The sequence below is a fragment of the Squalius cephalus genome, assembly GCF_949319135.1.
Source record: "Squalius cephalus genome assembly, chromosome: 22".
NCBI lineage: Eukaryota > Metazoa > Chordata > Actinopteri > Cypriniformes > Leuciscidae > Squalius > Squalius cephalus.
In genome coordinates, this window is record NC_137143.1 from 32,150,010 (window position 1) to 32,162,977 (window position 12,968).

The 12,968-nt window shown below is 37.5% G+C and overlaps 1 protein-coding gene across 2 annotated transcripts in view; it reads right to left on the bottom strand.

The window, feature by feature from the left end:
• Positions 1 to 1,075: 1,075 nt before the first annotated feature.
• Positions 1,076 to 12,968, bottom strand: part of tdrd3 (tudor domain containing 3) — a 28,006-nt gene continuing 16,113 nt past the window's right edge. The window contains exons 10-13 of one of the 2 annotated variants that reach the window (XM_079857811.1): positions 12,000 to 12,122; positions 5,593 to 6,425; positions 4,912 to 5,037; positions 1,076 to 1,182 (exon numbers count right to left, since the gene is read on the bottom strand). In XM_079857811.1, coding sequence (XP_079713937.1) covers positions 1,144 to 1,182; positions 4,912 to 5,037; positions 5,593 to 6,425; positions 12,000 to 12,122 — 1,121 coding nt within the window. In that variant the 3' untranslated portion in view covers positions 1,076 to 1,143. Of the gene's footprint in view, positions 1,183 to 2,456; positions 4,263 to 4,911; positions 5,038 to 5,592; positions 6,426 to 11,999; positions 12,123 to 12,968 lie in introns of those variants that run through there. The other variant, XM_079857810.1, reaches the window with a different exon arrangement.

Below are 12,968 nucleotides of genomic sequence, written 5' to 3' on the forward strand. Positions count from 1 at the left end.
AAAAACCATAAATCGAAGATTGATATATCAAAAAAATTGCTTTCGGTAAGATTTAGTTTGAATGCAGAACCAAGCGTTTTTGACCCCGAGGAGCACAAGACTTTGTTTTGAAGACCATTTTCAAAACCTTTACCAAGTTTTCTACCATTCCAATGGTACAAAAGTAAAAAAACAAACCCAAATGTAACTCCAAAAGACAAACAATTGAACAGTGGTGTAAACCAACCATAGTTTCCGAGTCAGAAACTGCTGCGCCCCATCAATGATGCACAAGGAAACAAAATGGTAACACAAGTTTGACAGTGTTTGAATGTCAACAAAGAAGTCTAGTAGGAATCACCCGGATCATTTACCCTGTTTTGATGCACTGATGCATTTCTTTTGCTAAAACCCCAATGTTTATAATGAACAGTTGCAATGTTTGCGTGACGTCGCACACCCACAACCCAACTTTTCCCACATTGAAAGGAAAACTTAATGAATTTACTTAAGACGAGTCTAAAAACTCGGCTGTCATCTTGTGTCATATTACAAAACAGCGAGTGCTATTGAGGAATTTAAACATTTCCATTCTGACCGCCTATAATTATGTAGGCAACACAAGTTGTGCTAGTTCTTTAGTTTGTGTTTTCTAGGCCAGTTTCTCATCACACATCTAACCTAATTTGTCGGCACTAATCAGTAAAATGTAGAAGTACAAGCGCAGCTATTCAGAGATGGTCTCCACATCACATGCTATGAATTATTTATATATGCAAATGCAGAGCTTCGACATGCATTCGATAAATCCCTCCCCGACCTCAACGCCACACACAATAACAAACACACATCCATTTTTCTTAAGCAATGACATTTCTGAGTCCTTTTTCCAGGATTCTGGATAAGATCCGAATGTTTTGGTGTTGTTATTCTGAGCGAGTCTTTGGCTACGGATGAGATGTTGTTCATAGTGTCTTTTGTAATGTGAAAAATGATATCGGCCCACCGCAGAGATCTCGGGTTCTGGCGGATGCTATCGACTTACTGTGTGTTCGCTTCACTGGCTACAACAAATGAAGCTGGAGGGATGGCACACCGGTCCGATGTTTGCTGATAAGGGAAGACACGAGACGCAATCTCACTGACTTCAGTCCTCACGAAGCTTCAGTGCTTTAACTCTGAGCTACTCCTGTCCTGTCTGTCCTATGAAATAACACAGAAAACACTTCAAAATAGGTGAGCGACAGATGGCAGACGGCACATTTAAACCCTGCTAAATATTAACTAGAAGCTACTGTTCGGTGTCCGAATTGTGTGCAAACAGCAGCTTGTCAGACCGAATGTTTGATTAAGTTTCAGGTGTTTACGGTTTCATATGCTTCAACGGATCGTTCACACAAAAAATACAGTTCCCCCAAATCTGTGAGACTTCCTTTCTTCTGTCTTAAGTTATTTCAAAATTTGTCTGTGTTTTGTCCAATCAATGAAAGTCAATGGGGTCCAAAATGACAACAAAACCAGTAAATATATTATGGTGACTTACTTTCTTCTGTGGACAACAAACAAAGTTATTTAAAAAAAAAATGTGTTTTGTCCAATCAATGAAAGTCAATGGGGTCCAAAATGACGACAAAACCAGTTGAAATATTACGGTGACTTACTTTCTTCTGTGGACAACAAACAAAGTTATTTACATTTTTTGTCTCAGTGTTTTATCCATTCAAAGTCAATGGGGTCCAAAATGACTTTCATTGTATGGACAAAACCAGTTGAAATATTACGGTGTTTTGCAGAAGAATGAGAGTCATACAGATTTGGTGAATACATGATGACAGAATTTTCATTTTAGGTTGAACCGTCCCTTTAAAGCTGATGCATACACATTTTCAATGCTAAAAACGTTCTCAAATTCCAGTTTAACATGCAAAGTAAATGATGAGCAAGCGAATCTCAGGGTTCGTTTACACGACAACGATGCTTTTAAAACGGAAAAGTTTGTTCTTTGCGTTTTTCAGACGACAATGTTGTCGAAACGATCCGGTTCGCAAAGATCCGTGTAAACGCTGTATTCTGCTGTCAGGCCAGTAGATGGCGATGTTCTTCGTAAAGAAACACTACGCGTCTATCTGAACACGTAACACTCATGTGCACGACGTCACCATTTTCACAGATTTGCATTTGTGTAGTTCACTCGGAGACGATAACGGTATCGTTTTCAAAAACTTGCACTTTGAAACCGGTTTCCTAAAGTTTACGTTTTTTAGGCCCCCAAAACGCCATTGTCATGTAAATGAACAGCCAAAAAACATAAAAAGTTTTCTGTTTTTAGTTGAAAAGGAGTTGTTTAAATGGCCCCTGATCAAATCCAGGTCACATTTCGATGGAAGCTCGTTTCCGCCACAGAATAAAACATTTTAAAGGATAATTGCGACTTTTTATCATGCAATTCTGACTTTATAACTCGCAATTGAGAGAAAAAAAAAGTCAGAATTGTGAGATTAAAAACTCGCAATTACCTTTTTTATTTTTAATTATGTGGCAGAATCAAAGATTCCATACATTTCACCCCAAAATCAAATGGTTCAAAAAGTTCAAAATCAAATCAAAAAGTTAAAATCAAAAGTTTTAAATAAAGAAAATGTCTTAAATAAATAAAATAAAAGTCTATTTAAGGTTCATTGAGATCATATGTACAGCAATGCATACGTAAATTGTCCCAATGAACTGAATGTGGCACAACAAATTAATTTAGGAATGATTCTCATACACACACATGTCGTTCTGTTTTTACACACAGCAGCTTTAAACAAATCAGAAACAAAAGAAAACAAAAACAAATGACGCACTGAGCTTTGAACAAAAGAGTGTAGCGCTTTTATAATTATTAATATCAAGTCCTTTACAAAGAGTCACCGTGTACAGCAGCCGTTTGCATGGCAAGGTTCACAGTCCAGCATTCATCACACATGTTCTGCAAGCCCTTACAGATCCGTCTCCCATGCGAGACAGAGTCAGATATGTTCTTTAATCTCATCAGAGATCAGATCAGTCTTAGAGTTAAAAAAAAACATCTTTGAGACCAAACACAAATGCATCAGTTACGGATTAGTTGTTTCCTTTTAACTCGCGTGAAGTAGTGCATATCGAGCGCAGTAAATACCTCGCCGTTGCAATACCGTTACAGACGGTGCATCATTTCATTTTGCCAATGCTCATTGAGTGAATCTCACGACAGCTCAAGTCCAGGTCACATTCCTATGGAAGCTCGTGTCCGCCACAGAATAAAACATTTTAAAAGATAAGTGAGACTTTATAAAACTCACAATTGTGAGATAAATCTCAGAAAATCTTTTCTCAGAATTCTGAGATATAAACTTGCGAGTCATAAAGTCCAATTCTATTCTTTTTTTTCTCAGAATAGCATGTATATATCTCACAATTCTGACTTTATAACACACAATTCTGAGATAAAAAGTCAGAATTGTGAGATAAAAAGAGCGGGAACAAGCTTCCATACATTCGTATTTTTTTATTATACATTTTGCATAAAGAAAATGAAGTCTATTGAAGGATAATTAAGACTTTTTTGCATTGTGACATTTTCATGAAGATTATGCACACACCGAAACGTATTCAACTTTTGAGTCGAGTTTTCATTGATTCTAATTAGTCATTTTTAGTCATCAAAATCAAACTAAAGACAGTTAGAAATTTTTTTGTTTACTTTTTTATAACAGGAAAAAGAACTGAAAGAGCTTATTTTCCATGCAAAAAAAAAAAAAAATCACAATGCAAAATATTATTTTTTATTGTAGGATGAAATATTCTGAGATTCACTCTATTAGCATTTCCTATATAGCTGTTAATATTGATGCTTCTGAATAGGTACTACAAACCACATGTCTTTTTTTTCTCCCCCAATTAGGGTTGTTTACTTGTGGATAACGAGATGATAATGATAATTACCTGCATAGGGAGAGAACATCATGTTGCATTTATACCGTTCTACAGAATCTACACAATGCTAGAAGTGCCTATTAGCAGAAGAGCAAGAGCCGTAAACCTGTTCTAGTCCTGATCTAAGTGTGTTGCTGTACCAAAAGAGCACTAATTGTTTGTTTTGTTTTCCTAGGAGTAATGAGCAAAGATTTGCGTGCGAGTGTGTGTCAGTCTCTTGCACGGGGCGGTTGATAATATTGTTGCGTCGGTCGAGAGCGTCGAGGTTGTCCGTCTCCTCCTCTTCGAAATTCAAGGGAATTCTCATAGTAAATGTCTTCGTCATCCTGTAAAGAAGTTACCAGGACATGAGTGACTAATGTTACTAATAAACGCAAGTCTAGTGCATCAGTCATGGCAAACAAGACTGCTCTTTAAATAAATACAACACAGCCAAAATGTGAATTTGGGAATTTGGAACGTGTGTCTTTAATGAACATTTTAGCATTTAAAAGGTCTGTTCCAAAACTTGCTGTATTTTTTGCTGCCTACATAGGGAACTGTCTACCGAGGCAGCGTACAAACTGAAATGAAACTTGGAAAAGGTTCTGAAACTCACATAAATAGTGAGTTTTACATTAGCATAATATCACAATGCTTTAATACAGGGGTTTTCAAACTAGGGTCAGTATAACAGTGTGGAATAACAAGAACAAGAATCAAAACAATGGAGGATATGCTGCTTTGCATCACTCTTTATGCACTCTTCTTCGACTAACGCACTGCGTAACTGTGCATATCGCCACCTAGTGGAGCTTCGGTCTCGTCATTCACCTTGCGCATGCGCTGTTGTACACGCACGCGGTCTCAAAAATTGGGTTGCATGTGGGCTGAACCGTCCCGATGACGAAAGTTACGTCACGTGGACAGTGTGCGCAAACCGGACGGCCGAAGTTTACTTTGGGTTTAAAGTGTCTCAGGTGATCAGATGCTTACCCACACATCCATGTGCAGAGGTTTGATATTGTGAAGCAGAACTTCTTCGCAGTTTCCGTAGTCGCTGAACACGACCACAGCCGTCGAGCCCGAAGGGTGGACAGCGTCGATTCTCGCCCGATAAAACTGTCACGAAAATGCAAGATGTTATACAAGTACACAACATTTAATATGCAACAAAAGCGTATAATAATTAGTGCTGGGAAACGATTAATCACAGCCAAAATAATTATACACAGTACACACACATATATTATGTAAACACAAACTTTTATTTTGGCTGTGATTAATCGTTTCCCAGCAGTGTGTACTGTGTATAACAGTGTGTACTGTGTATAATTATTTTGTATATATAAATACACACATGCATGCATATATTTAAGAAATATTTGCATATGTATATATATAAGATTTTTTTTATTTTTATATATAAAATATTTATATCAATCATATAAATTATGTATAAATATATATACATGCAAATATTTCTTAAATATATGCATGCATGTGTGTATTTATATATACAAAATAATTATACACAGTACACACACATATATTATGTAAACACAAACTTTTATTTTGGATGCGATTAATCGCTTATAATTAATAGTTGTCCAGCACTAATAATAATAATAATAATAATAATAATAATAATGCAAAAAAAAAAGAATAATCACTGACCTTATTGTCTTCCCAGTAGAGTGCGAGACACTGGTCACCAGCTTTCCAGTTTTCGTAATTATTCGCGTCCGCTGGCTCTCTCTGACCTTTGATTGGCCCGGATCTCTTTCTGGGGGCGGAGTTATGCGTGTTGGTCTGCTTTTGAGGCGGGCCTGAAGACTGTGGTTTGATTGGACCGGTCCGTCTGTGTTCTAAATCACCATTAGGGATCTGCGTGTTTGAAACCCCAGTCGCTTTGATGAACTGGCCTGATCCCACATCCTGCGAAAAGTCTTTTTTCATTGAATCCTGGGAACGCTCAAAGTAGCCCGAGTTTGGCCTTTCTGGCTTGCCTTTCCGTCTGTTGTTCGCCTCATATCTGGCTTTAGGATCTGGACCGGATGCAGCAGGATTTGAGGATTTGGGTGCCGTGGATCCATTTGATTGGTTTTTCCTTTCGGACCATCCTGTCCCATCATGCTCTTTCCATCCACCATTATGAGGTTCCTGCTGGAAGCCCTTTGACCCACTATGGTCCTTTCCTTGCTGTTCCCTGGGCTTCCCCGTCGAGGAAGATGCAATTCTAGCATCTTGACTGTCGTTCTTCCATCGCTCTGATCCTCCCCTTCCCGTTCGCTCGCCATCCCTCCATTTCTGTGGCTGGGAAAAGTTGGCTGGAGTAGGTTTAGGGAAGTCTCCGTCCCTCTGGAAACGTGGAGGCCTGTCGTTTCTCTGCGACCTTCCCTCACTCCGAGGAGGGTGTTTGAACGGGCCGGCGTCTCTGGAGATGTGATCCGCGTTGGGGAAAGTCATCTTTCCTGGGTGGTCTTGCAGTGAAGACTGGTTCTTTGACTCTAGCGAGTTAATTATAAGAAAAACAGGAAGTTAATTGCGGCACAATTTGGGCGGAAAATAATAATTGCCATTTAAAATGTGATTTAATAAAAATCCAGGTTTGCTGTGCTGCACAATTCGGCCAAAATTGTGATTATATATCAATAAGGCTCTAAAATTATAATAATAATGAGTTGCCTTAATGTGCAAATGTATGTTAAAGCGACTCAAACTGATGCAGATCATGTGAATCGAGATCATCATCATCAACATCATGAGCTGCTATTTATTCAATTCAATTGCATTCATATTGCAATTTTGGCTTTATTTTGATACATGCATACATATCCATACATGCTATGCAATGAATGAAATAGAAAATGGTGATCAACCAATATTGATTTTTTTGATGGCCGACGCCGATATATAATAATAATATATAATAACAGTAAAAACACATGCATAATAATTGCTGAAATTAAATTTATATTCATGACATAACATTTACTAAATTAGAAATTAAGAATTTGATAATGAATATAAAACTGTAAAATAAACTGATTTATACTTTAGATGGCAACGGAGGATTCTGTAATCCTATTATAGCATTTTTCACAAATAAAGAAATTAAGGATATGAACTGACAGGAAATAAACAGGGTTCGTAGTTCAGATACTGTAAAATGAAAAACAACTTGAACTTTTTCCAAGAACTACAATCAGAGATCTCACTAATTAAACAATATCTTTATTATCTTTCAGCCTCTAAAAAACATAAATGGATAGATAAATATAAACTAAATAGATGCAGTGACTGCGGTAACTTTTGGATCCTTTTCAACAATTGAAAGGATTGCTTTCTTTATTCAAACTGATTAATTTTTCATGAATATATGATTGACCTGAAGATTAAAAGCTGCATCATATACTTTAAAAATACTTCAAGCACCTTGTAAACACTGTAAAATGAGATAAATGCTTATTTGCTGAATGCTGACAGCAGATGAGAAAGCATTATAGCTTTTGCAGTTCTTTTACTAATGATAGAAAAGCAAACGGCAAACACTTCTTTGTATACCGTTAATTCATTTATTAGACAGAACTGTTAAACCGAGACGGTAAACTAACGTGAGAGTGAAACTAACGTTCTCAAAATAAAACACATTAGCCAAACAGAAAAACGTATCGGCCGATGAAGATAATTAAAAAAGCCGAGCATTAATAGAAAGAATATTTCAATATTTGTTAAGAAAAGCCTGCAAAGATAACCAAAGCTCAGTGAATAGCCTGTTGTTCTGCATATCTTAAGTGCCACTGCATGCATTTAAATCACCTTGATGAGAAATACATCAGAAATAATAAGAGGAAAGTTCTTTCAACAAACCCAGACAGTCTCTTGATGGAAAATCAGGTAATTAAATGCAGGACACAGTGATGATGCAGTGCTCTTCAAAAGCACATTTACTGTGCGCTTCAGGTCATTCACACACTGAAAGGGTTAGTTCACCCGAAAATGAAAGTTCTGTCGGCAATTACTCTCCCTCATGTTCTTCCAACCCTGTAAGACTTTCGTTCATCTTCAGAACACAAATTAAGATATTTTTGATTAAATCTGAGAGCTGTCTCACTCCTCCTAGAAAAGTGAGTTAAGACATTGTTAAAATAGTCCAGTGTCTACAGTGGCTCAACCTTAAGTTCATCAAGCGACGAGAATACTTTATGTGCGCAAAAAACAACAAAAATAACGACTTTATTCAACTCTTCTGGGTTGTACGTCAGAATGGAGGCTCACTATTGGCCGACGCTGGTCATGTGTGTGATGCTGGCCAATAGTGAGCCTCCGTTCTGACGTACAACCCAGAAGCGCTGCGCTGTTACACTACGTGAACTCACTCAGAGAAACACAGAAGAAAATGAAGAGTTGAATAAAGTCGTTATTTTTGTGCACATAAAGTATTCTCGTCGCTTGATGAACTTAAGGTTGAGCCACTGTAGTCACTGGGACTATTTTAACGATGTCTTTACTAGGGATGTGCACGAATATTCTAATTTTCGAATATTCGATCTGTGATTATTATTCGAAAAATAAAATACTATTCGAATTTTATCGAATTTATGAAGCCGTAAATACTTTGCGGGTCGTAAATGCAGTGAATCCCTGATGAATCCCAAGCACTAACTCGCAGTTATAATTAAATGCACTGGTTGGCACTGTGGCGCGTGTTTAACAAGTCAGTCGTCGTCTGCCTCGCTAAGTTTGGAATTACTAGTCGAAAATGAGGTTACTAAATGATTTTACAAAATGGAATTACTTTTGATCAAACTAATTAATTAATTAATCTGGAGTTATAATATCATCACCACAATGAGAAATCACATGAAATCCAAACAGCCGAGGAAAGACAGCTGTCCATCACTGCATCACGACTGCAGGTAAGCGCAGCTGTAGTGCGAGTGATCCGAGATGATAACTTATCTAATAGCAAAATGATTGAGACATATTCTTCCTTTAAGTTTTCTTTGAGAGAGAGGTTTAAAGGTGCATTGCGCAAGTCTCTGAGTTTTTGCAGAACTATGCCCCCTTCTGGCGACACACGAAACTGCAACCAGAGTTGTGCACGCGGTTACATGGAGTTTGCGTTGGGGTTTGGGATGAACTAGAAGCCGGTCTCTTTGAATCCATCTTCTACTTTTGCAAAAGTCGCTCGAGTTGTCTTCGCTGATGCGGATAATGGCGGCGAATACACAAACCTGCCAGACATAACCAGGTGAGCGTGAACGCGCATGACGTCACGCGCAGTCGATTCCGTCCCGAATCCCTCTTATTTATTTTACTGTACAGGATTATAGAGGCAATCGCAGTGATCATAGAAGGGCTCATTCAGCCCATCAGGCAATTGTTTAAGCATGTATGGGTTAGAAAAACGGGTATTTTTAACATGAAAAGTTGCTTAATGCACCTTTAAGAACAGAAAACGCAAAGTGCTGTTAGAACTAGAACACCGTTATCTTTGTTTCTCTGAAACTTCTGTCAGCGCAGCGCGTTTTCTCACTCGAGCATAAATTGCTGGTGGCGCCCCTCCATGTGGATATTATTGTTTTTCTCAACATAAACGTGAAACAATATAAACACGATAATCATATGCTGACTCGAGTGTAGGCTATGTGTAACGTTCTGTACGATAACTGGCGCAATCTGCTACTCTGCTTTATTAGGCGTTTTTTCCGTTCGCGCTGCTTGAGCTTATATCCTTTTGTTCTTTATATTTTTTTGTTTACACATAGGCCTACTGTTTAATGTTTTCAATTAAAAGAAAACTTTAACATATATTGTAAGATTGTTGTGTATATTGCAAGCTTGTTGTGTATATTGCCTAATCGTAAGCTTCTTTAGAAATGGTGACAAAAAAAAAAAAAAAAAAAATTACCTTAAAAAATAACGTCTTTTTCGTTAAACGTCATTTAAATAAACGAATATTCGAATTTTATGAGCTTGAATATTCGAATGCAATATTTTTGAAAAATGCCCATCCCTAGTCTTTACTCACTCTTCTGGGATGGCAGATCTCGATTACAGAGAAGCCTATGGAGGAGTGAGACAGCTCTCAGATTTAATCAGAAATATCTTCATTTGTGTTCTGAAGATGAACGAAAGTCTTGCGGGGTTGAACAACATGAGGGAGAGTAATTACTGACAGAACTTTCATTTTCGGGTGAACTAACCCTTTAAATGTTAAAACAATGGCACTGAAAGAGCAGAAACGGTTTCTCCACATATTAGCCCCGTCTGTTTTCTCCTAAAGCCATATGTCAGGCAGAGCTTACCCGCCGCAGAGACTTATCTAAAGCTGACTAATAGAAGCGCCTTCATTTGGGACTGGCCATCTGTCTGACGGCCCACCGGGACAGTAATTAAAGCACAATAAACTCTCCGGCTGATCACGACTTCAAAACCAAGCAGGGTCTTTTATCATCCCAAAACGGTTTTGAAATATTGTCAAGCTAACTACATTATCCCACGTTTAACTCAGATGCTTGAAATGCTGATTTAAGATGGAAAATCAGTGAAATGATGTGAAATAGGAACGATGCAGAGATATGGAAGTGTTAACTACTTTAGATAGCTGGCACAGAAAAAGAGTTTTCTAAGACTGTTAAAAATTGAAAAAGCTGAAATAAAATATAAATATTAGATGAAAAGCTTAGAAATTAGAAATAAAATTCGTTGAAAGGCCTAAAATTAATAATGAAATACAATTACATTAAAGCTAATGATTAAAACTAATTAAATAAAACTTAAAACACTGATAAGTTTTATAATAATAACGGAGCTAATCCAATATCGCCTCACACCATTGGTGCTCGGGGCCTAAAGACACACATTTAAACTAAAATTAAACAATATAACCATTAAAGTGCATTCAAAAAAATGAATCAATATTATAATCAGGATTCCATTTAAAAATTCCTTACCTTTTCCAGACTCAAATTTCCAAACCTCTCTATTGATTTTTCAGACCATATTTAACATAAATGGTTCATACAGCATTTTGCTGTCTAGTGCAGGCATCTGTAAATATTTGTATTTTCTCGTTGGTTTTCTCGAGGTGAACTATGATAAGAAGAACCCGCACATATACACCTGTGACACATCAGATTGGTGCTGTAAATGTGGTGTGATGTCTGACTTAGATGAGTGTTTTCTCCTTTATCTGTTGCTGCAAACACCTTGAATTCAGTCGTGTTTGACAATCACTAAATGATCCATAAACATTTACCGTGAAAACACTTTGCTTGTATGATACGTTTATTTTTAAAAATACCTGATTATATTTTAGAGAACTGAACCGGTTCAGGAAACACATTTTTTTGTCCATACTTATCTAGACCTAGAAATGACTCAAATTACATACTTTTCCAAACTGCGTATGAACCCGAACAGCACATAAACTATACTAAACACTATTACTATTTGAAAGGAACAAAATAAGCCATGATTTTAACCAATTCAGATATCAATATTTTAAAAAAGCCCTAATATTGGCCATTTCGTAAAGCACGCAAGCGGCGACATTCCAGTCTCTCTCTTGAAGTTCAAGTTCAAACTGCAGTTCATCGACTGGCCACTAGAGGCCGGCTGCAGAAGAGACTCAATCCCATAAACCTCCATGTTAAAATGCCCAACTTTACAGCAGAAAAAAACATGTTTACAGCCTGGTGCAAAAAGTAGTTTTGGTCTATATTGCTAATTCTGCCCTTCATGACGACTGTGAGGCGGGTTCACTTTTTTATAACTCATCCGTTAAAAATAAAATTAAGCCTTAAAGTTCTGCATAATTAAGGGCGTGGCCACTTGAGTGACAGGTGGATTGCCGCTGATGTCACTACTAGCCGTTTGTCTGCTGTCTGTTAGCGTCACCTCAGCTAATCGGTTTTCCGGGAGTGACGCTGCCAAGATGGCGACGGACGGCTCCGCCCACTCTAAGCTTCGAAAATGCTCTTCAGAAACACTACGGGTGACGTCACGGACACTACACACATATTTTTATGAATGCACCACAAAAACATAATAAAGGTAAAATAAATCCGATGTACCGTCAATGGAGAATGTTCCCATTTTTGACTCTAGGAAGTCAAACAGCGTGCTGGGCCCAGACGGTCTTCCTCCTGCTTCCTCATCCTCATCTGGTCTGGAACGCCCCCGTCCACGACCCTTTCCTGTTAGACGACAAATAAAGCGTCAAATTACAAGGACAATTGTGCCAGTGAGTTTGAGAGTCTGTTACAGTACTTTCTGAGCTCTCCTCTCGCCTTTGCGTTCATATTCAGAATGTCCTATGGGTGTGCGATATACATCGTCTACGATAATATTGTGATTGTTGTTTTAACGATGTGCAATCTGTCATTATCGGATATATCTCTCACATAGAGAGTGCAAGTGTGAAGTAGTCTAGTATTTTAGACTTTCACTGCATGATTTACTCAAATGCATTTATAACGCCCTAAATATTCAAGATAAGGGGAAAAAATACCTCCGTATGTCTTTAATATTTATATAATTTAACATAGTTAATCAATATCACACGAAGAGTGCAGTTCTTTGTAAACGTACAAATGTGATATTGATTTTATACAACAGTTCAATAAACAAGAAGTTAATATAAAGTCATTTTTAGACAACATCGCCTGTTTTTGCTCTATTTCACCAACAAAAATAGTTCCAAACAAAGCAACAGGACTTTTTTGCATCTCTGAGCAACACATGGCGAATTAATAAATCGGTTGAATGAATGATTCAATGACTCACTCATTAACACTGACTTGCTGCTGCCACCTACTGGTGGTTTTAATTTCACATTTAAAATATCTTTGTATTTTTTAAATAATTTCCAATATCAACATTCAACGTTTTATGTTTAAAACATCAAAACATTATTTATGCATTTGTAACCGCAGGTTAAATGCATTCATGTCCCTCTGAGCTGCATTAAATCTGAGTAATTTTGGTCAATATCGCACACTCCTAGCGATTGGTCTGCATTAACGTCCTGTTTCATAATATTT